This window comes from Chelonia mydas, chromosome 7 (assembly GCF_015237465.2).
Source record: "Chelonia mydas isolate rCheMyd1 chromosome 7, rCheMyd1.pri.v2, whole genome shotgun sequence".
In the NCBI taxonomy this organism is placed as follows: domain Eukaryota; kingdom Metazoa; phylum Chordata; order Testudines; family Cheloniidae; genus Chelonia; species Chelonia mydas.
Window position 1 is genome coordinate 30,634,590 of NC_057853.1, and position 22,493 is coordinate 30,657,082.

At 60.3% G+C, this 22,493-nt stretch overlaps 2 protein-coding genes across 30 annotated transcripts in view; one reads left to right on the forward strand and one right to left on the reverse strand.

The window, feature by feature from the left end:
• Positions 1–1,705: 1,705 nt before the first annotated feature.
• RCOR2 (REST corepressor 2) lies at positions 1,706–12,842 on the forward strand. Of its 2 annotated transcripts, none has more exons than XM_037905650.2 (12): positions 1,706–2,599; positions 4,912–4,968; positions 5,737–5,817; positions 7,311–7,363; positions 7,803–7,964; positions 9,312–9,436; positions 9,657–9,726; positions 10,007–10,342; positions 10,511–10,588; positions 10,809–10,866; positions 11,085–11,311; positions 11,727–12,842. In XM_037905650.2, exons 1-12 carry the CDS (start codon positions 2,473–2,475, stop codon positions 12,066–12,068), a joined length of 1,716 nt encoding a protein of 571 aa, XP_037761578.1. In that variant the 5' UTR covers positions 1,706–2,472; the 3' UTR covers positions 12,069–12,842. The 2 variants fall into 2 exon arrangements, with proteins under 2 accessions (XP_037761578.1, XP_037761579.1); XM_037905651.2 differs by having other exon boundaries at positions 10,007–10,240.
• A 1,589-nt stretch (positions 12,843–14,431) lies between these two features.
• The window catches only part of MARK2 (microtubule affinity regulating kinase 2), a 105,670-nt gene continuing 97,608 nt past the window's right edge, over positions 14,432–22,493 (reverse strand). For 14 of the 28 annotated variants that reach the window (XM_043550800.1, XM_043550796.1, XM_007070322.4 and 11 more), the window contains 3 exons: positions 20,873–20,899; positions 17,900–17,944; positions 14,432–17,569 (listed from right to left, as the gene is read on the reverse strand). In XM_043550800.1, coding sequence (XP_043406735.1) covers positions 17,218–17,569; positions 17,900–17,944; positions 20,873–20,899 — 424 coding nt within the window. In that variant the 3' untranslated portion in view covers positions 14,432–17,217. The remainder of the gene's footprint in view (positions 17,570–17,899; positions 17,945–20,872; positions 20,900–22,493) is intronic. The other 14 variants (XM_043550803.1, XM_043550805.1, XM_027832587.3 and 11 more) reach the window with 3 other exon arrangements.

Here is a 22,493-nt window from a genome sequence, read left to right on the forward strand (position 1 = left end):
CATTCCAATCCAGCTAATCAGCTGGGAAACAAGCAAATCTCCAGTCAGCTCCCAGAGGGCCTCCCCCCATACCTACCCAACCCCCAGCAATACCAGCATTGTGAAGGGACAAACAGCCTTATGCTAGAGAGTAGCTCAGCACCCAACCTACTGGATGATCACAGAGTCTAGGGATAAACAGCTTCTTCTCTCACCCCCTGCTACTTTCCCTCCTACTGGAGAGGGATCTGGTCTGCTTTTTTGCACCTCAGAACTTTATGCAAAAGTGGGGGAGGGTTTAAAACCAGCTGGCAAAATCCAGCTATTAGCAAAAATGTGCCTTAAAATCTCCATTGGATTATTAACCCCTTTGATCCCTTCCTGAGGTTGGGGGTGTGAGTAGGGCGTGAGTTTATTCTTAATATTGTTAGCATGGGCCAAACAATGTATTTTTCCCTAATCTCATTCTCAGGAATGGCTGAACTGTTTTTGCTGAGATTTGCCAAAAAAGTTCTTCTTGAGGCAGACACCCAGCATGGAAAATTTCAGGCTGAATGGTTAAAGTTTGGCAAAGTTATAAGCAACTGAAAACAGGCTCTAATAATGGGAAGTATTGGGTAAGTATGAGCTCTGCCTATACTACTTAGATAGATTTGAGTTTTACTTGAGGATGTCCACTTCTCCTTTATTTAAAGTGCCATTGAATAGCTGCTAGGGTATATTTTACACCTCCCCCCACCCCCATGTGTTCCCTGGGGTGGCTATCCAGTGACAGGAGGGCTAGAAAGGTAAAAAGAAAAAAAAATCGAAGGAAGCATTAATTTACTTCACATAAACATAAGAAAACAATGTTAATACTGTGCTAATAAATATATTACAAGGGATTCTCCTAGAAGTGATAGGCTGAGAGAATAGATGTTATAGCTATATCTAGCTATCCATCTGTTCCTATACACACCCCTCTATCTACCTATCTACCATCCATCCCCATACATACACCTCTATCTATTGATCCATCTATCCATAAATATCCATCTATCACCCCACATACCTCTCCATTTATCCATCTCTATTTCTCCCCATATATACTCCTTTATCTAATCTAGCTCTCTATATACATATTTAAATCTATGTATGCATATCTATTCTATTCATCTATCCATTTATCTATATTCATTCACATACGCTAAGCACATCTGGTCCAAGAAGGCATACAGTGCAATAGGCAGAAGGGGGAGGGTGTGTACTGGGTGGGGAGAAATATACCCATTGAAAAAGCTAGGTCCTCTAGCCTGCTGGGGTGGGGGCTGTCTCCATAGGTGCTGGAATTAGGGATGCTGGGGATGCTGCACCCCTTGACTTGAAGTGGCTTCCATTCTACTCAGGGTTTACAGTTTGGTTCAATGGCTCTTAGGACCCCTACTATACAAATGATTCCAGCACCCCTGGGTGTCTCTGTCTCTGAACAGCCCTCCATTTCTCTCATTTTCTCTCTTTCATCCCTTCTGCAGGGAGAGTGGCATTTTAAAAGACAACATAAAGACCCACCCAGCAGCTCCTCTCATTCAGTACATCCCCCTCCTTACATACACATCTGGGCTCAACTCTCTCTCCCCCTCCTTCTGCCTGCCTCTTGCCCCTGCCTGCCCCCCTCTGGCCAGATGTGCATCCAGGCGGATGGGTTCAGCTGGGAGGTGCTGAGGCCAGGGGAGCTGGAACTACTTTTCCCCAGCAGCAGCAAGCAGCAGGAGCCGACCGAGGAAGCTCCAGTCTGACTCTCATTGTGTGTGTGTGTGAGGAGAGACGGAGGCAGGCACAGGAGCTCCTGTAAAGCCTCCTGCCCACGCAACTTTCCCACCAGGGTTCCCCCCTCCACCACACACACTGAGTCAACCCCCCTCTTCTTGCAGCATCCCCAGCCCCTGGAATCAGGACCCCCTACTCCATTTCCACCCCTTACTCCTGGAGGTCACTTTTATTTTTGTGCACAAGTTGCTACATCTTTGGAAGAAGAAAGAAGCCATAGAAGGAAACTGGGGTCAGATCGTCCCCAGGGGAGAGTTGGGGGGAAATCCCTAATTTTTAACCCAACTCCCTCCCCGTTTTTTGCATTTGGTAGGTTATTTTTTGCGGGGGGGAGAAGCATCTGGAATTTCAGGTGTTGGGAGCAAAGGGGTTTGTTGGAAAGTCCCCCCCCCCCCTCATTTCAGGGGAGTTTGGGAAACTTTTGAATGGGAGGAAAGATTTCAGTCTGGGAAAAGAAACCCTGAAATCCTCCCCCCTTTGCAGGGAATTTTGGGGATCCCTCCACCCTGGGATCCGCCCCCCATGGATTTTTCTGGGGTTGTAAGTTTCGCCCCTTCGCTGTTTTAATTTTGGATTGTTTCAAGTCGCCACCGACCAGCGCGCGCGTGTCCTCCACCCTGAACCAGAGCTAAAGGGGGGGATTCCTGTGGTGGAGGGGGCCGCAAAGCAGAGGGAGCTGGGGGGGCAATGCCTTCCGTGATGGAAAAATCCGGCCCAGCCTCCGGGATCCTGTCGAGGAGCCGGGCGAAATCGGCCACCAATGGCAATCATCAGACCTCGGAGGATGAGAGCAGCGAAGAAGAGCATTCGCATGGTAAGTGCCAGGCTGGGGGCACAGCTATTGTGCAAGGGGCAGGGAGCCAGCTACGGTCCACTCCACACACGGATTACGCGTGCGTGTCCCGGAACGGGAGCCGAGGATGATTCACTTGCTACACGCATGTGGACTGGGGGGTCGTGACACGCCACGAGTGTGGACTTGGTGGGGGCTCACGCCACGCGTGCGGTCGAGGGGGGGTCGTGGTGCGCCACGCGTGTGGACGGGGAGGTCACGCCACGCTTGCAGACCGCATCTTCCCGTGGAGGAGAAAAACTCCGCTGGAGTGCGAGGCCCTAAGGGTCAGGGATAGGGAGCTGGCGACAACTTCCCGGGTCTGGGGAAGTGACAGCGTGTGGCCCGGTTCCCCCAGAATCGGGAAGCGCGCGGGGAGGGAGGATGCTATCTCCCTAGTGACTTGAATTAACCCCACTTTCTAAGGCGTCTCGGGATCCCCTCCTCACCTGGCGTCCAACAGAGAGACGTGGTGACCGCCATGGCTCCTGGGGTTAGCCGGGGCGGCCCGGGACTAGAATACAGTGTAGAATACAACAATGCTGGAATATTATTTCTCCTGCAATCCCAGCTGGGGCCCGATCCCTGGGAGCGGCGGGGACGACGACACACAGAACAACACTGGGGTGTTGGGGGGGGCAACCCCTTCCCAAACTTAGCCCCAGGGTGAGCAAAGGGTCGCTCCCGGCTGAACAAAGAGCCGGGGCATCACTGGAAGGTTGCTTTTGCTAACAGATTCGACCCCATTGTCCCCTGGCGCCCTCGTGTGTGCCTGCTGCCTCCCAGCGTCAGCCGGCTTTGTTAGCCCCCCTCCCCCCGCCGCACACCAGCGCCAGCAAGGGATGTGCTGGGGGGCTCCGAGGAGATTAGAGCGGCCGATTCCTCCCACCGGCCATGTGGAATCCGTTCGGGGAATGTGTGTGGGGGGACAGTTACGCCCCTTTGCTGCTGGCTCTGGGGAGGCACAAACAACCCAGGAGTATGGGGTGGGGAGTCAACAGGGTGGAGTGCTAGTCTGCTGTTTGGACACCCTCCCTTGCCAGCCCTGTTAGCCCATCGCTAAGGAAAGGGGGGGGGTCTCACCTCCGAGACCTCTCATGTTCTTCCTCCAAGTGTGCAGGGGGGTGGTGTCCCACCGCCCCCAGCTGGTCAAGATACTGGGAAATTCTGCCAAAGACACCCCCCTCCTCCCCAGCGAGAGCGCCTGTCACAGCTGCGCTACAGGCAGCCACCACCCCCTGCTGGGGGTGGGGTGCATCCTGGAGGGTGGGGGTTATATAGTGTTCAGGAAGGGGGTAACTACCTGGGTGGTACCCATCAACAGCTGGGAGCCCTTCCCATTCTAGCTTGCCTGTGGGTGTGGGATCCTCGTAGGAGCAGACCTCCCCCAACCACGTCCTCTCCCCATCTCCCCCTCCCTTGCGTGTGTTTCTTGGGCCCCGTGCCGGAAAGTGAAAGCAGGGCAGCTCCTTGGCAGGCGCTGGCTAAATGCTTCCAGATCAGGCTGCAGCTGTGACAAGTCGGGCTTCCTGGGAAAGAGAGCCAGGGGTGGGGTGGGAAGTAGAGAGGGGAATGGGATAGTGTAGCCCCCCACCCCCCGTGGACCAGTGCGTCTAGGGCTAGATTGCTTGTCCAACTCTGATATGCAGCTGCGCGGGGGGGGGGCGCAGGGGCCGCGAGGGCTGTTTATATACAGGGATCCCTGGCCTGGTGCTGAGATGCAGCCATCTCTGGGGAGGGCTGTCTGGGCTGATTAACAGCTAAACAAAGCTACACTGTAGTTTGGGAAGTGAAGGAGAAGCTGTACTTATTTGACCGAGTATTTAGGAAGAATGGTATTACCAGAGCTAGGAATTAATACTGCATTAGGGCCAGCACTGACTGGGAGGGTAGAGCCCCCTAATGAGCCCCATCTCACTTCATGCAGCACAGCGCCCCCTAGTGCTTAACTGGGGCACTGGGGTCAGCACTGACTGCAGGGGAGAGCACCCCCTACTGAGCCCCCTGCCCAGCTCCCTGCAGCATAGCTCCCCCTAGTGCTGCACTGGGATCTGCACTGACTGGAGAGGAGAGTACCCCCTACTGAGCCATCACTTCCTGCAGCATCTTGGGGGGGCCTCCCAACTAATCCATGTCACATCTCAGCCCTGTTCTATGGGAGCTTGGAACTCACAGGAAAGTCCAAGATTTCCCTCCCTTAGGGGAGGGCAGCTAGGGGTTGAGGGACTAACTCCTGGGTTCTCTCCTTCAACTGCAGCTGCTCCCTTACACCTGCCCCTCTCCTTCCCTTGTAGACAGCATGATTCGGGTGGGGGCTGATTACCAAGCTGTGATCCCTGAGTGCAAGCCAGGTAAGGGTACTGATGCCGTCTGGATTCCTGGGGAGGGGCAGAGACAGCAGGGGGCACGACTCTTTAGAAATCCTAACTCCAGTCTCCCAGGATCAATGGCTGTACCCACCCAGCCTCACTCAGTGAGGGCTTGATGGGGGGAGCAGAGAGAGGAGTGGGGGGTTTGTCTGTCTGCAGGCAGCCTTCCCCCCCTCACATGTTGAGGGAGCCCCCTCCCCCAAGACAGTGCCTGGGTGGGATTGAATCGGGGTGCTGGGCTTTGTTAAGGTTCAAAAGGGCGGAGGAGCAGAGGGGAAAAGTGTACTCGCTTCCTCCATGTATGGTGCCTGCCCTCCCAACGCCCCACCTCCCCCATTACCAGGAGCAGAGCAACATACTCTGGGCCTGACTGTGCCCATAATCTCTCCTCCCCACACTTGTGCATTGGCACAGCAAGAAGCTTTTCCTGGCATAGAGCTACAGCTGCCTCCACTGCCAGCTGGGCTGCTGGGGGGCTCAGTACAGTTGCTTTTCTCTCACTGTGGCTGTGGGTTGGGGTTGAGGGGCATCATCAGAGCTGTGCGGTGGGTGGAGCATAACCGGGGGCTGTGGGTCAGGATTGAGGGGCACTGGCAGAGCTGTGGGGTCTTGGTTCCTGCTGCCCTCTTCATTTTGTGGGGTGAATCCTAGAGCGGAGCAGGGGCTTGGGGGCTGTGATGAATGGGGCCCAGGAGTGTCTGGCAGGGGGAGCTCTGTGCTGACCCTTTGTCTCCTGTCTGTCTGATGCAGAAAGCCCCGCTCGCTACAGCAACAAGGAGCTGAAGGGGATGCTGGTCTGGTCGCCCAACCACTGCGTGTCAGATGCCAAATGTGAGCAGCCCCAGCCTCTATCATTAGCACATGGGCACCACAGCCAGGGCACCTGCTGGCTGTGGCTGTTTCCCCCTCCCGCTCCCCTGACTGGGCAAGGCACCAGCCCAGCAACCCCTCTCCCCCTCCTCTGGCACAGCAATGCCCCCTTCCCCTGCCAGTCAATGCCCCAATCCAGCTCAGCACATGGCCCTCTCTTCGTCCCTGCCCACGCCTAGCTCACTGCCTCTTTCCCCTGGCCCAGTGCACTGCCCATCTCTCCCATCTCCCACAGCCCCCTTGTTTGCCAGCCCAGCATGCTACCTCCTCCCCTCCCCAAGCTCTATCCCCCCGGGCCCACCCAGCAACCTCCACAGCTCAGAGGGCTGCGCCCCCCCCACCCAGCAATCCCCTTTGCCCCCCAAGCCCAGAATGCCTTCCCTAGCCCAGTGCACAGCTGCCCCTAGCAAACCCCTCCCCCCATGCCCAGTGTGCTGCCCCCCTTTCCCATGGGCAGCAAATCTCTCTCCCCCTTTCCTTGGCCTAGCAATCCCCTCTGCCCCGCCCAGCATACTGCCCCCTTACTCCTCCCCTGGCCCCCACATGCTGCTCCTCCCCTCTGCTTTTCCCCACAGATGCTCTAGATGAGTCATTTCTAACTCTTCGGCTCTTGCTCCAGTGGGGTTTAGGACCTGGGGGAGATGGCCATGGCTTGCCCCCCTCCTTCTAGAGATATTCACTGCCCAGGACCCTGCTTCCCCATCCTGCAGGGCAGGGCAGGGTTGGGATCAGAGAAATGGAGTGGGGAGGGTCCACTCTGGGGATCAACTTCTTGCACTGCAGGGGTACAGGGGGAATGTGGGTTTAGAATGTCTGGCCTGTCACTCCCACACAGCCCTTGGGTGAGACGGGGCAGGGGGGCTGGATGGGTCTCACACTTGCTGATCTCAGACCCCAACACAGAGAGACAAACATCCAGCCCCACAGCATCAGACACCCCCCTTGCATGCACACCCCTCAGGTACCAGAGACACCACCCTGCGTGCACCTCTCGTGTATCACAGGTGCACCCCGCATGCATAACCCCACATCAGACACCCCATTCGTGCACACCCCTATGTATCAGACACCCACCCGACATGCATGCCCCCACATCAGACACACCCACCGTGCATGCACATCCCTTCCCGGCATGTCCCCACATGCACGCACCCTCCCCCCCTCCCCCGCCCTCTCTGGCACAGCTGTGCACACATGACTGGTATCAGACCCCTCCCACACATAGACTCAGTGTTAGACACTTCCCCTCCCCGCACATGCACATTCAGTATCACACCAACCCCTGCCCAATACACACTTGGCATCAGACACCCCCTGCCATGCATGTGCTGTGCTGTCTCAGGCCGATCTGCATAGCGGATGTGATACGTCTGGTGGTGGGAGTTGGGAGGGAAGGGAAGGGTCCTGCAGGAAGTTGTCCTGATGACTTGTCTCATCTCTTCTCTCCCGCCCAGTGGACAAATACATTGCAATGGCCAAGGACAAGCATGGCTACAACATTGAGCAGGTAGATTGCTCCCACCCCGCACACTGCATGGGGCAGCCGTGTGGGGGTAGATCCCACAGAATTTGGCCCTTTTGATTCTTGTGTCCCCCAGGTCCCAGGGATACAACCCCATCTTACCTCACCATGCCCCGGGATGCCTGACCTGGCCCTCCCCAACAGCCCCCCCAAGGATTCTACCCCATCCTTGGGATACTTAACCCTCTTGCCCCCATCTCACCCACCCTCCATTGCCCTGGGGACGCTGACCACTCCTGCCCTGTCTCATCATCTTCCCCAACCCCAGGGAAAACATCTCCCCTACCCTACCTCCAGGACACAGCAAACCTCACCCTAGCTCATCTCCCTCATTCCATCCTGGGGATCCCCATCATCCCCATCTCATCGTCCCCTCCCCACCCTGTGGATGCTGCTGCCCCTCTCACCCCCCATATCACCCCAGGCCCTGGGGATGCTGCTGTGGCACAAGCATGATGTGGAGAAGTCTCTGGCTGACCTGGCCAACTTCACGCCCTTTCCAGACGAGTGGACGGTGGAGGACAAGGTGCTATTCGAGCAGGCGTTCAGCTTCCATGGCAAGAGCTTCGCACGCATCCAGCAGATGGTACGTGCCTATTACACCCCCTCAGCCAGCAGATGGTGCTTGCAACTCACCCCTTGCAAACAAGCAGATGGTACATTCCACTGCACTCCTCTCCCCCATACAACCAGCACATGGTACCTACAATCTCCTTGCAGCTGGCACATGGCACCTGCCCCCTGTCGCACAACCAGCAGATGGCACCTGACATGCCTGCTCCCCCCAGCCAACAGATGGTACCTGCCATCCCTCCTGTAGCCAACAGAATTGGCATATGCTACAATTGCCCCCCCAGCCATCACATAGTATGTTCCATGCATCCCCACCCAGCAGCCAGCAAAGATGGTACATGCCACCAACCACCACCTGGCAGCTAGCAAAGATAGTTTGTGCCACCCCCTACTCCCATAGCCAGTGGAAGGTATGTGCCCCCCTCCCTCCGCTGCAGCTAATAGATAGTATATGGCACCCTCTCTTTCCTCCACAGTGACCAAATGGCATTTGCCACTGTCTCGCCCCCTGCAGCCAGCAGGTGGTATGTGCTAATGACTGCACTGCCCCCCCTCCCCACACCCAGCTGATGGTATATGCCACCATGTCCCCATCTCCCCCTGCAGCCAACATATGTGATATATGCCAACCCCCCTACCTTGTGTGATGGTGCTACCTCACCCCAAAGGGGCCTGGCATGGGGGTGGGGACTTCCTGTACCCTCCATAGCTGGGAGCCCACCTTCCTTCCCATGGGGATCCTGGCAGGCTTCTCCTTCCTCTCCCCCTCCTACTTTTTCCCCATGCATCCCATCTCTCCTTCCCCCTGCATCTCCTCCCCTGCCCCCCCACATCCCATCTCTCCCTCCAGTCTCTTCCCCCCACCAGCGTCTGCTCTCCCCCTCATACCTCTGGCATCCCATCCCTCACCCCATCACTCTCCCCCAGCATCTCTTCCCACCCCTCGCCCACCCCCACTGCATCCCATCCCTCCCTCCTCCCACCCCTGCCCCCCCGCATCCCATCTCTGCCTCCAGTCTATGACCCTCATACCCCTGGTATCCCATCTCTTCCTCCCCATGCATCTCCCCCTTCCCCACATTCCCATCCCTCCCTCCAGTCTCCCCTGCAGCAGGCATCTCCTCCCACCCCTCCCACACCCAGCATCCCATCCCTCTCTTGAGTCTCTCCCCTCAACAAGCATCTCCTCCTGCTCTCTCCCCTTCCTTGTCATCCCATCCCTCCCTGGACCATTCAATCTCCCCAAGCACCTCACCACTCCATTCCCAGATATCGTATTCCCCCCATTCACCCCCTGCCAAGCACCTCAACCTCCCCACTCCCCCCAAGGCATCTGACCCCCTCCCTTATCTGTCCCCAGCTCCCCGACAAGCTGATCCCCAGCCTGGTGAAGTATTACTACTCTTGGAAGAAGACAAGGAGCCGCACAAGTGTCATGGACCGACAGGCCCGCCGGCTGCTCAGCAAGAAGGAGAGAGATGACAGGTGAGGTATGGGAGGGGGGAGGTACAGGGGTGGGCAGGGTGGGGGTTCTGGGTGAGGGAAGCAGGGCAGGCTAGATGGCCATGGGGGGGGTGGAGGGCAGATGGTGGGGACAGGGGGTTTGTGGTGAGGTTGTGGAGGGTAGGGGCTGGGGAGTCTGGTTGGGGGGCAGCCTGGGATTCTTGGTACCATCCCCTCTAACCCATGCCATGCTCCCCCCCAGTAACGACGAGATGGAGGAGGGACGGGCAGCCAGCGAGGGGGAGTTTGATGCCATGGACCCCAAGAAGGAGGTGAGGGGTTGGGGGTGGGATGGCTCGCAGGCAGGTGGGTGGGGGAGGGCACATCCCCACTTGCTTGGGCTCTGTGCTTTGAGGGGTGGGAGAGGGGACCCTGGGCTGCAGTGGATCATTAGAGGGCACTGTGCTTCAGGGGTCAGCAGGAGGTCAGTAGGGGGCACTGTGCCATGGGATGGTGTGGGGGGTGCTGTGGGAGGAGCCAGTCCGTGGCACTGTGCTGCAGCAGGGATCCCTAGGGGGCGCTGTACTCAGACCAGCTCCATTCCCTGCCCAGCCAAGCTACCAGAAGCCGCCGAGCAGCCGGCCGGGCCCAGGATCGGGCTCAGGGCCTGTGAGGAAGGAGGCGCAGCTGTCGCAGTATCGGCACCACCCACTGCGCTCGCGCCGGCGCCCCCCCAAGGGCATGTACCTGAGCCAGGATGACATCGCTGGCATATCGGCCAGCCCTGACGTGGGCACCCTGGCACTGCGCCACCTCGACTCACAGCTCGTCTCCCTCAAGCGCCAGGTAACCCCGACCCCCCATCACACCTGCCAACCCCCCAGCCCTGCCATGGGCACCCTGGCGCTGCACCACCTCGACTCACAGATCGTCTCCCTCAAGTGCCAGGTAACCCTGACCCCCCCCATCAGCCTATCAACCTCCCAGCCCTGATCTGGGCACCCTGGTGCTGCGCCACCTCGAACTGCAGTTTGTCTCCATCAAGCACCAGGTAACCCCTGAACCCCTTTGCCCCCAGCTCTTGCTTACAGGCCCCTTCTCTCCCCATCCACCCAGGTCCAGTGCATCAAGCAGATCAACAGCAGCATGAAGCAGGCCCTGGAGGGTGGGATCGACAAGCTGCGGCCCCCCGAGGTGAGATGAGGGGCACCGACCCCCATGTAGGGGGAGAAGGAACCAGCCCCTGTTGGGGGAGGTGAGGTGCTGGGCCCAGCTCCCATGGGGCACAAGGGTTGGGGAGAGGAAGTGCGAGCCCAGTACCAGCCCCATGGGAGGGTGAGGGAAGGGGTGGGACCAGCCACAAGGGGAAGGGCAGGTCTGAGTCCTAGCCTGATGCTCTCCACTCTCCCGCCAGGGGAACGGCAAGTTCAACTCACGCTGGACAACAGATGAGCAGCTGCTGGCTGTGCAGGGTGAGCTGGGGCTGGGGGAGGAGGCTCCAGGGAGGGAGCGTGGGGGCGGGGAGGGGGTGTAGACACCCCTCCCATCACGGCTGCCCCCTGGGTTTCTAAGTGACCCCAGCCTGGGGATGTAGCTGGTGCCCCCTCGTGTGGGTAGCTGCCCCTGGACTCCTCCCAGCATGCAGGGGCCCTGCCTCCCCTGGGTAGCTGACCCCCTCCCCTCTCTCCAGCCATCCGCAGGTATGGTAAGGATTTCCAGGCCGTGGCTGGGGTGATCGGCAACAAGACGCTGGCCCAGGTGAAAACCTTCTTCGTCAGCTACCGGCGCCGCTTCAACCTGGAGGAGGTGCTGCAGGAGTGGGAGGCTGAGCAGGGGGGATCCCCAAGGGGCCGCTCCCCGCCCCATGACACCAAGAGCTCCAGTGTCTCACTGGCCAGCAGTGAGGACGACGATGAGGTGAGGAAGGGGTGAGACCCCTGACCTGTACCCACAGAGCCCTCCAATCCCAGCCCAGCTGGTGCCCCTCAATCTAAACAGCAGCCCCCTGCCATCCCAGCCATTCATTCTGCCACACGCAGCCCCCAGCTCTGCCATTTCCCTCAGTCTGACCAATGGCCCTCTGCCCTGCCAGCCCCGGGCACCCCACACGTTCAGCTGAGCCCCGTCAGTCCGACCCACTGCCCCCTGCCCTGCCAGCTCTGGGTGCCCCGCATCCAGCCAAGGCCCGGCAGTCTGACCCACGGCCCCCTGCCCTGCCAGCCCTGGGTGCCCCGCATCCAGCCAAGGCCCATCAGTCCGACCCACGGCCCCCTCCCCTGCCAGTCCCAGGCGCCCTGCATGGCTCCCCACTCACTCTGCTCTCTCCTTGCAGGTGCAGATCACAGCCGTGTCCCGCTCTGCCCAGCAGCAGCCGCAGCCCCCAGCCTCCAGTGCAGCAGCTCTGCCCTCTGCCTCCCCCCGGCTGCCACCCACCACGCTGTCGCAGCCTCCCCCCTTGCTGCGGCCCACGCTGCCCACAGCACCCACGCTGCACCGCCAGCCGCCCCCACTCCAGCAGGGTCGCTTCCTGCAGCCCAGACTGTCGCCCAACCAGCCACCCCCGCCACTCATTCGGCCTGCTGCCTCCCGCAACCATGGGCGGGGGCCCCAGCACCCCTCCTCACTGGTGGGCGTGGCTCTGGAGCCCCCTCCCCCGTCCTCCAGCTCCCTCTGAGGTGGGGGGAGGACAACTGAAGCCCCCTGCTTCCTTAGTGCCCTGGATCCTGCTTGGTTAAGGAGTCAGGGCTTTCATCTACCCCATAGTGACACACTAGGGGTGGCTCTAGGACCCCCCCCCCCAGGGGAGGGGAGAGACTGAAGAACTTGCATTGGCTGAACCCAACCCCTCTGGGGAGCAGAGGACCCCCCCCAGGGTGGTCCATTTGGGCTCTAGGCAAAATTGAGGAAGGGGCGTGGGTACCAATGCCAGCTATGGGGGTAGTGGGGGGGAGGGGTTTTTTTTACTTGTAGAGGGATCAGTTCAATGGGGTGGCAGCCCCCTGCTGGTGAGCCGTGCCCCGTGCAGGACAGGGACCCCTCCTCACCCCTAGGAGCCTGGGGGGTTGGGGGGGCCTCCCTCCTGTGGCTGAATGAGCTGGGGGATGTATCTCCTGAGGGGGGGATGGGCACGGGAATGTTCTCCTGGCACTGGGGGGAGGTGGAGCTGACGCTGGCCCCTGGCTGGCAGAGCAGTTGCTGGGGGGCGGGGGGTTGTGTGTTGAAGGGCAGGAGTAGCACAAAGCCCCTCCCAAATGGGGCACAGCTCCCTCACTTTGAGGGGCAGCACGGGCTCCCAGGGGGGACCTGAGTGCCAGGGTCCAGGTAAGGGGGTAACCAGCGATAACACTGGGTGAGGCCGCTGCAGGAGAGTTGGGGGGAGCAGCATTGAAGAGGCCTTGGAAGAAGCACAGAGTTGGGGAGTGGGGATCAGGCATCCCCCCTCCCCCATCTAGAGGAGAGCAGCTCAGTAGGCACCTGCACAGCCATGGAGACCCCCCCCCCCCCCTTGCTTGGTGCATGCTGCTCTGCTGGGGGAAGGGGGGCTTTGGGCAATGGGGCATTTGTAGGCAGGGCTAGTAGCTGCAGCCCCAGGGGTGGGGTGGGGGAAGGTAGGAGCTGGGGGCGGGGAAGGCGGTTACGTTGATGTTGCATTTTGAATAAAAGTATTTTACTAGATGTGTCCCGAGTTCGTCCAAGTGCTGCCCCTCCATCTCCCTCAGGACTCCCACCGCTCCAATTCCCTCAGCCACCCTCCTGCCCCCCCCCACTCCACCCCAGACCCCCCAAACATCAGCTGCCCCAATTCCTGCCCTGTGGAGGCGTCATGCACTCCCTGGAGCCTCCCACCCCCCATTGCCTGGGGCAGGAAGGGCCTGTGCTTGGCCAATGGGCACACCTGGCTCTTGGGCTAGAGGTGGGCTGAGCCCACAACTCAGCGGGGGCACTTTCCCCCAGTGCCCAGGGCCAATGTCCCCCCCAAGCCCGGCCAAGGCAGAGACTGACGTGGGAGCCCCAGCAAGGATTTAGCCCCAAGCTTAGGCAAAGCTCTGGGAACAGCAGCCAGCTCCTCGGCCCTGGGCGGGCTGGGTCTGGCCCCTCCCCGCTGGATGCAGCAGGGGCCCAGACTAGCAGAGAAGGCAGGTGAGGAACCAGCTGTTACTGGACCAGCTTCTGCTGGGGAAGATACAAGCTCTGCTCTTCCCGTCTGGAGCTCAGAAGGCTTGGCTGGCTCCCCCCACCCCCAGAGCTGGTCCAATACGAGCTATTGCCTCACCCACCTTGCCACTGGGCTGGGGCATTAGAGTGGCCGCCCCTTGCAGCAGCCAGGCAGGTGGGGCCAAGGGCAGGATGGGAACCCATCAGCAGTTAGGGCCAAGAAAGGTGCATTCACTGTGGTGGGGACAGTCTAAGGGGCCAACACCCCTGGAGCTGCTGGGCTAGAACCTGCTGCCCTGGATTCCTGGTGCTGGGATGGGCCTGTACAACCAGCCCCTTGAGCCTGGGTGCCCAGGACAGGGGCCCTGCCAGTGCTAGGACACAGCGCAGGGTGAGGCTTGTGCCTCTAGGATCGTCCAGCTGGGGGCCTCCGCTGGGCTGGGCTGGGCCTGCAGCACCAAGGAGCCTGTGACTCCTGCACCTCTACAGCTCACTGTCAGGGTGCCTGGAAGAGGGGCAGCATTGGGGCCCAACCCAACGTGTTTGGATGAGCAAACCCCGGGCCCTCCACTAGCTGCAGAGCTCGGAGCAGGGCTGATGAACCCAGAACAGCCACATGAGGGGAGCCAAGACTCCCCCTAAAACCAGTATTTCTACAGCACCTTCCAGCCCAAGCTCAGGCCAAACCTCCACCCCCAGTGCTGGGGGGCTGTATATATAGAGGATCCCTCACCTGCTGCTGCATTGCAGTTGCCTCTGGGGTAGTGCCCAGAGAGCCCCAGTTGTGCAGCTCCTTTGGGGTTGGGGAGGGCCAGCAGGAGCTGAAGGAGGGACATGGGGAATACAAAGGAGGAGGAATACAAAACAGGAGGCCGCAGTGGCTCTTTCTAGAAAGTTTTAATCTAGAACCTGGAAAACTACATCGAATCACAGCTCCGCTCCAGGGCCCCAGCGGGGCCAAAGCCCTCCAGGAGGGGACAGTGGCAGGGCCCACCCCACCCCACCTGCAAGAAGGGGGCAGCATAGAGCCCATTCCCTGACCCACCAGCAGGGGGCAGCGTCAGGGCCAGAGCAGATTTTTTTTTTGTTTTTTATTTAAAAAAAAAAAAAAAAAGGCATTTTCTGATCAGAATAAAACAAAACAAAACAAAAAAAACCACTCACAAAACCGAGGTATCAGTACAGATATATACAGGCTGGGGTGGGGGGGTAGAGATCGGGGGGGGAGGGGAACGGGGAGGAACAGCCCTCGGGGCAGGGAAGTACATTATTTAGCATCACAAGTGTGGCTATGATGGATGGAGAAGCCTGGCCGGGGGTGGTGTTAGTGCAGCCAGTGCAAGGGGGGTGGGGGAAGCACGGGAAATCCTACAGCCAGGTTGCGGAGCGGGTAATGGAGCCAGTGCTAGGCCCTGAAACACTGGCTGAGGGGGCCCTGCTAAGCCAGGGCCAGCTGTGATTGGAGGGGGATGTTAGACCCTCTTCCCCCTCTTCCCACCACACAGCTGCTGCCTTCCCCCTGCCTATTCTTGGCTTCAAGTACCTGTGGGGGCACCCCACCCCATATAATGCCTAACAAGAAAACACGGGAGCAGCTCTGGGCTCAACCAGGACCACAGCCATGTGGGCAAGGCCTCCCCTTCCCCTGCCACTACTCGGGCAGAGGGGGAGCCAGAGCCAAGAACCAATGGCTGGAGAGTGGGAGGAGCCCCTGTTCCCAGGCCAGGTAACAGCCCTGCCCCCCCCCAGGGATCATGTGGCATTTCCAAACAGCCCCCCACTGACAGGATCATCCAAAGTCCAGCATGGGGGGTCCCTGCAGCATCGTGGCTCCCATAACTCCTTGTCCCTGGCACAGAGAACAGGACAGGGGCCAGGGCCAGGCACATGGGCTGGGGGAAGGTGTCACTCTAGCTCCCCGTTGCTAGATAGAACCCAGGAGTCCTGACTCTCCCCCTCCCCAGAACTCTAGGCCCCTTCCACTGCTCAGGGTAGGCCCCCAGCAGTGCCCACTGCTGCTAGGGAACAAAGTGGGGGGGTCCACCCCCATCACTCAGCCAGTCCCAGGGGGCAGAGGGCACAGCGAAAGCCCTGGTGGGCAGAGAGGGGGAAGCTGAGCTGCAGCTGGCAGATCCAGAGATGGGCCCTCGCTGATAGCTCAGGGCTCCCTCCTGACACCTGACAGCCCCTCCAATGCCCCCCGGGGACCCAGCTGTGCCCAATGCGGGCCGGGGCAGCCTGCTCCAGGGCTTGGGGGGGAGGCAGCCCTAGAGCTGGGGGGAAGAACACCAAAGCTGCAGTGCAGGTTAAAAACATTCTCTTTATTGTGTCTAAGACAGGGACTCAGCTCAGGGCACAGCCCCCCCGGGGGAAGAGGCCTCAGACCCCTCCAGCCTGACGCCCCCACCCCTGTCCTGGGGGACGTCACCCTGGGACCGGGGAGATTCGATATGAACTATCCCCCAATTGCGAGATGCACATGGTGGGGGGGGGGGGGGATGCATCCATCTGCACCCTCCATCCAAGCAAGGGATAGGCAGTGGGGGAGAGGAGGCTGCAGCTAAGAACCCCCCCACCCCGATCGGGTCTCTGACATGGCACAGCTGGGGTCCCATTTGAAGGCTGGGGGAGCTACTGTCAGACCGAGGGGGACGGGATGAGCTGGCGGAGGGAGCCTGTCAACCAAGTGCTCCAAGCTGGGGGGGAGGGGGAACTCACAGCACAGCCGCAGCACCCCTCCCGCATTACCCCCTCAGTGTGAGCAGAGCTGTGGAAGGGCTTGTCCGCCTGGGCCCAATCGCCCCCACTCAGGGCAGGGGCTCAGCCTGGGAGCTCTCATGCTACAGCCGGCTGGGGGAGAGGCTGCCAACACCCCCACCCCCATATTAATGCCCAATGGGGACACCCGCAGGAAGGTGGGGCCTGGCTTTCCCAGCTTCCTGCTGCTGCCCCAGCCTGTGGGAGCTGCCCTCAGTGCCCAGCACAGCAGGCCCAGCCCCAAGCAACCTGCCCCGTGGGGAAAGGGCAAGTCAGCGTGTGCAGGAGGCTGGGTGAAAGGCATTGTGGGAAAGGGTGAGAGGTGAAAGGCATTGTGGGAAAGGGGGGGGCGGACTTCTCTGGCTTTTGAAGCACTTCTCTTTTTGGTAAGAGCTCCCGGCCAGCATGGCAGGCATATGAGGGGCAGTACCACGATTTGCTGGAGCCTGCATGCTGGCGGCAGCGGGGGGCAATGCTGCCCCCCAGTCCTCCCCCCGCCACCGTCTCTGATGCCGCCCCCACCAGGGTATCAAAAAATAAACATTTCTCCAATTAATTACAATCCTGCGAGGGGAGGAGTGTGCGGCTCTGGGCCCCCCCCAATGCGCTCTGGGGGGCGCATGTCTGCACAGGAGGCAGCTGTGCCCCCCTCCCCTGGTGCATGGCCAGGGGGCATCTCGGCACAGCAGTGGGGGAGAGAAGGCATGTTTCTGCACCCCCTGTCCTGGTGCACGGCTGTGGGTCCTTGCAAGGTGGGCAGAAGCGTCTCCAATGCCTCTCCCAGGCACACAGCTCGAGAGAGGAGGGTCTGCGTCTCAGTGCCCCGGCACACCGCCGTGGGGAGATCCTGCAGCTCAGTATCTCCTCGTCCCGGTCCAGGGCACGTGGGGTGCAGCACAGCAGGGGGCTGGTTAAAGCTTGAGCTCGTTGGCCACCTTGGAGGCAATGTTCTTGAAGGCCATGGAGGTGCCCGTTATCCGTTTGAAGCGCACGCCGTTGAGCGACAGCCGCGGCAGCTTGCACACCTCCATCTCCCACTGCACAAAGGAGTCGTGGCCGGGTGCCCCGTGCATGCACAGCAGCATGTACTTCTCCTGCAGCTCGCACTGGCAGCTGTTGGCGTCCAGCACCTTGCGGATCTCCTTCATCATCTCGTTGGGCTCCATGGAGCTCGTTGTCTTCATGCTCCAGGTGAAGCGCAGCGAGCGAGGCTTGGCTTCTCGGTTCTCATCCCGCTCCTTGTCCCCGCTCACCATGTGAGGTCTGCAAGGGGGAGACAGCGTCAGTGCGGCAAGGGCACCCCACCCCGACTGCCCAACCCCCAACCTGACAGCTGGAGGAGACAGAGGCGGCATTAAGGACAGATGGACAGACAGGAGCAAGGACTGAGACAGAGGGTGCACTCCAGCCAGGGGCCCCAGAGAGCATCCAGCCAGCCGGGGACCCTAGAAGAAAGTGAGCCCCAAGCCATGGTTCCCCCCAATGAGAACCAGACAGGCAAAGCGAGGCTGAGCTGTGCGCCCCCCCCGCCCCCGGGTTGCCCACTCCAGATCCCATGGCTGGGGGGTCCCAGGGAGGCGGCTCCGTTCTCACCTGAGGGTCTCCACTCGGTCTTTGCTCTCTGGCTCATGCGGGTTCCTCAAAAAACAGAGCGGGAGAGTTTAGTTTGGAGGGGGACGGGGAGTGAGAAAGCTGATGGCCGCACCCCACAGCTGGGGAACGAAAATGCTGATGGCCCCACCCCTGGGGGCAGCCCCCCTCAATTGCAGGGGGACAGGAGGGGAGTCCCCCTGCCTCAGCATGGGCATTGGCATGAGACAGCTCCCTGCATGCCCTGCTCCAGTGGCCTCACACTTGGCAGAGGGGGAGCAGTGCATGCTGGGAAAGGGTGCTGTGGAGAAAGGGTTGCTGGGAGCCCTGCTGCACTGGGAGGACTCCCAACACTAGAGCACAAGGGAGACCCCAAAGGCAGGGGAGGCTGCAGCAGACAGGGTACGACTCCGAATGCCATTGCCTCCTCTCCTCTTCAGGGAAGAAAGGAGCTAGGGGCCATGCTGGGGTGAGCCTGGCGCACGGTGTTGTATTATTGCTGGGCATCATTCAGCAGCCCCAGGACAAGCTGCCACTTGGCAGCAGTGCTCACCTCCTGTCCCCAGGCAGGGACTGGGCCAGGCTGGCATGAGTACCAGGCATTCACTGGCAGCGCCCACCCCCTGCACCACAGAGCTCGGGCCAGTTTGAGAATGGCACAGTGAGTTATGGACCTGAGAAAATCGCTCAGGAGGAGTCTTGGAACCAGCCCCCGCATGCCCCTCCCAGAGCTGGGGACAGAACCCAGGAGTCCTGGCTCCCAGGCCCCCTATGCTCCTGCTGGAGTTAGGGACAGAACCCAGGAGTCCTGGCTTTCAGCCCCCCAATCCCGCCCTGAGCTGAGGATAGAACCAATGAGTCCTGGCTCCAAGCCCAACCAAAGCCCTCCTGGAGCTGGGGATAAAACCCAGGAGTCCTGGCTCCCAGCCCCTCCTGCTCTAATGCACTAGGCCCCACTCGCCCCCCAGAGCCAGAGTCCATTCAGAAGCAGATCCGGGGGCAGGGACAGGTTTGCCATCTGCTCTTCCCAATAATGAAGGGGCAGAACCAGCTCAGAGTCAGGACACTACCAACCCCCCACTCCTTTCCCCCTAGATGTGCTTGGAGGAGAGCCGACTAGAGACCCCCTTCTCCATGGCCTTTTGGGGTGCCCCCCTCTGTCACATGATGCTGCTGATCACTGTCCTCTGAGTCCACCTGCTGCGCAGCCCCTGGGCCAAGGACACAGCCTCCCAGAAACAGGGAGAGGGGCAGGCTCCAGCTAGCAGCCAGGCAGGGGTGGGGGTGGAGGGGGACTGGGTTGGGGGAACCCCCCCACTTTCCATCCAACTCCCACCCTGCATGCAGGAAGCAGAACCCCGGAGCCCTGATCTGCAGCAAGCCCTGGCTCGGCTAAGGCAGCCCGAGTCCTGCCTTGCACCAATCACCCTGCCCCACTAAGGGCATCAGCGCTGCTCCCCCTTTCACCACTGCCCCAACCTTGCTTCCCCTGGGGACGGCCCCCAGCCCACACAGCCTCATGCCCACTCTCACCCAGGGCACGACAGCCCAGCCCAAGCCCAGCCTCTGTCACCCAGGGACCAGCAGACAGCAGCACAAGTCCCAGGGGATGGGCGCCCCCGCATGGCCAGGGTCAGAGCAGCCACCTAATCCCTGTATCAGCCATCTCCTGCTGGAGACCTGCTGCTCAACTCCTCGGGGGAGGGATCCCTAGGATGACACCCAGCCCGGGGCACAAACAATGCCAGGGCCCTGATCCCAGCTCTGATAGGTAGCGAGGAAATGGCACAGAGGGGGGCACAGGAGTGGGGGCAGACAGACAACATAAATCCACAGCCAAATCCCAACCCTTCCCCCCTGCACAGCAGCCTGAAGCCCAGCTGCTCGGCACAGCCTGCGCTGCCTGGCTGGCTCCCTTTGCTGGTTACGGGGCGGTTACGGGCGCAGTCATGCAGGGAGCCATGCAGCACAGCGCAGCCGCCTCCTCCCCACAGACTCTCAGGGCCAAGAGCAGCTAGAGTCCAGGGCTCTGCCCCAGCCCTGCCTAGGCCCCTCCATCCCAACCCCCATTTCCCCAGCCTGCTTGTGCCCCTCCATCCCAACCCACAGCCTCAGCCCTGCCCCCAAATCTCTCTGCTATTCAGCCCTGCCCCCACAGCTCTGACCACTGGCCTGAAGCTGCCCCCAGGGCACAGGGCCTATCCTTTCTATTTTCTCATGGGAGCGACCACTGTGAGGGAGGAAAGGTCCTTGTGGAGCTCGTTTCCTGGTGGGGCCAAGGCGGAGGCCCCACGCCTGGCTCTCCTCATAGGGAGTGGTGACAGTCCAGGCCATAGGTGGGTGGCTTGGCTGCTGAAGAGCCTGGCCATGTTTGCCAGCTGCTGTAGGGGGCACCCTGCCAACCCTCTGGATCGGAGAATGAAGCATGGAGGGGGTGCTGCTTCAAGAGCAGCCAAGCGCCCCTTGAAGCAGCCCCTTACCCTGGCAGCCCCCCTAGAGCATATTCCCAGCAGGTTAGCAGCCATGGCAAGCACCCCACGAAGCCCCACTCCTAGTGCCACATGCACGGGGAGAGGGTTAGTCTGGGGGGTGGGTCCAGTTAGATTAGATCAGAGCCCCAGCACTGCTCACCAGGGAGAAGCAGGGCCCCCTTAAAGGGACAGTGCAGCCTATCAGGCCCCATGCCACCCATGCTAGGCTATGACTGAGATGGCAGGGACTCTTCCCCCAGCCTCATGGATGCAGGGGGAATTGGAAGACTCAGAGCCAGGTGTAGGGGCGCATGCCCACAGTGGTGACCCCTCCTGAGCAGGCTGTCCTCAGGGGAGGGGATTCTAGCCAGCTCACTAGGCAAGAGGGGGCCAATAAGCCCATTGTCCCTTTAAGTTGCTGTCGGGGCGCCAGCCCTGACCCCAGCAGACGGGGTGGGACGGGGTTAGTATGGGATGGATAGGACAAATCCAGAGAGATGCCTACCTTCTGGCAAACCTGAAAGACACATTTCTACAAAAACACAAACAGAGAAGAGAAGGGAGAATGTTGGGTGCATCACTGCAAGACCCCGGCCCATGGGGAAAGGAGAGACATGGGGATGAGATGGTGCCACGCCATGGGGCAGGGCAGCACTGCCCCTACACACCCACCCACAGCACAAGACTTTCAGCCACACCTAACCACTAGGCCCCACTCCCCGCAGAGCTGGGATTTGAATCCAGGAACCCTGTCCCACAACCCACTGAACCCCACTCCCCTCCCAGAGCGAGGAACAGAAGCAAGCAGCTTGTGCTGGGTGGAGTGGGGGTTAGTGCCTAAGCAGAAGGAGGGGGGAGCTGCCACCACGAAGGGGAATGTTGGTTTCTGGGGACTCATGGCTCCTCTCCCAGGTTCCTGGAAGCAGCCAACCCTCACCCCAGCGAGCGACAGCAGGAGGGATCAGGGCAGAGGCTGGGCCTGAGGACAGGCCTGTCCAGCTGTGAAGCTCAGAGCATTTGACCAAACTCCCCCCCAGAAATCAGCCCCATTTTACTGGGGGGAATCTGCCACTCAGACACAGCAGAAGAGTCACCCAAGGCGTCACTGGAGACAGAGCTGGGAACAGAACCCCGGAGTCCTGGCTCCTGGCTCCCAGCCCCCTCCCCCCACTCTAAGCCCTTAAATGCCACCCCTCCCCGAGCTGGGAATAGAACCCCAGAGTCCTGGCTCCCAGTCCCCTCCCCCCATGCTCTAACCCACTAGAACATACCAACTCCAGGCATTTCACAAGCCCCCAACCTTTGTGGTCTCCATTGACCCCCGGGGGCCCAGCAGCAGTCTTACAGCTGCCCTGTGAGTTCTGGAGGAGGCCCTGGCAGCCCTGGGGCAGGGGTTAGAAGACACTCCCCTGTACGAACAGGCCCTGGGCCATCCCAGCTCAATCCTCAGCATGGTCCTGTGCTCAGGGGCAGCTTGCCTGGCTGCTGGCCTTAGGGAGACATTTCTTCCCTTCTCTTGGCATCTACTCAAAGTGCCCCCTTGTACTGGCAACGTGCCCCCACTTTGTGCTCACTGCCCGAAAAGGCTCGTTTCCCACTTCTGTATCCCCTGCTTTTTGCCCTGCCCTCCAGTTCTGCTGGTGCCCCTCAAACCTGATCCACAGCCCCCTGCTGTTCAAGCCCAGGGCTCCCCCCACAGCTCTGCAAGTGCCCCTCAACCCCAACCAGCAGCCCCCATTATCTCAGCCCTGCCCCCGCAAACACAGCTCTGCAGTGCCCCCCAGTCCCACCCTGGAGCTCCCTGCCATGGGCAGATGGTGGTTTTGTGATACAGGACTTTACACAGATATCAAGGGCCGCCCAAGCCAGATCAGAGCTGCACAACACAGACAGCAGCAGACGACAGCGCAGAGGGGCGATGAGCCAGCTGGGAGCCCAGGGGTGCCAACTCCAGTACCTGGCACAGCACAATACACAGCTTGCTCTCAAGTGCCCTTGCCAGGGATGCGCAGAGGGCTCACTGCTGCCTGCCAGCCCAGGATGCTCTATGCCTCTCCCTGACCTGGGGATGCAGGTATTCTAGGAGCAGGCGAGCCAACAACAGCAAAACGCCTTCCTCTCCCCCC

Coding starts and splice junctions, on each gene's coding strand:
- RCOR2 (XM_037905650.2), top strand. CDS start 2,473: ATGCCTTCCGTGATGGAAAAATCCGGCCCAGCCTCCGGGATCCTGTCG. Junction 2,600..4,911: donor CGAAGAAGAGCATTCGCATG/GTAAGTGCCAGG, acceptor CTTCCCTTGTAG/ACAGCATGATTCGGGTGGGG. Junction 10,343..10,510: donor TCGTCTCCCTCAAGTGCCAG/GTAACCCTGACC, acceptor CCATCCACCCAG/GTCCAGTGCATCAAGCAGAT.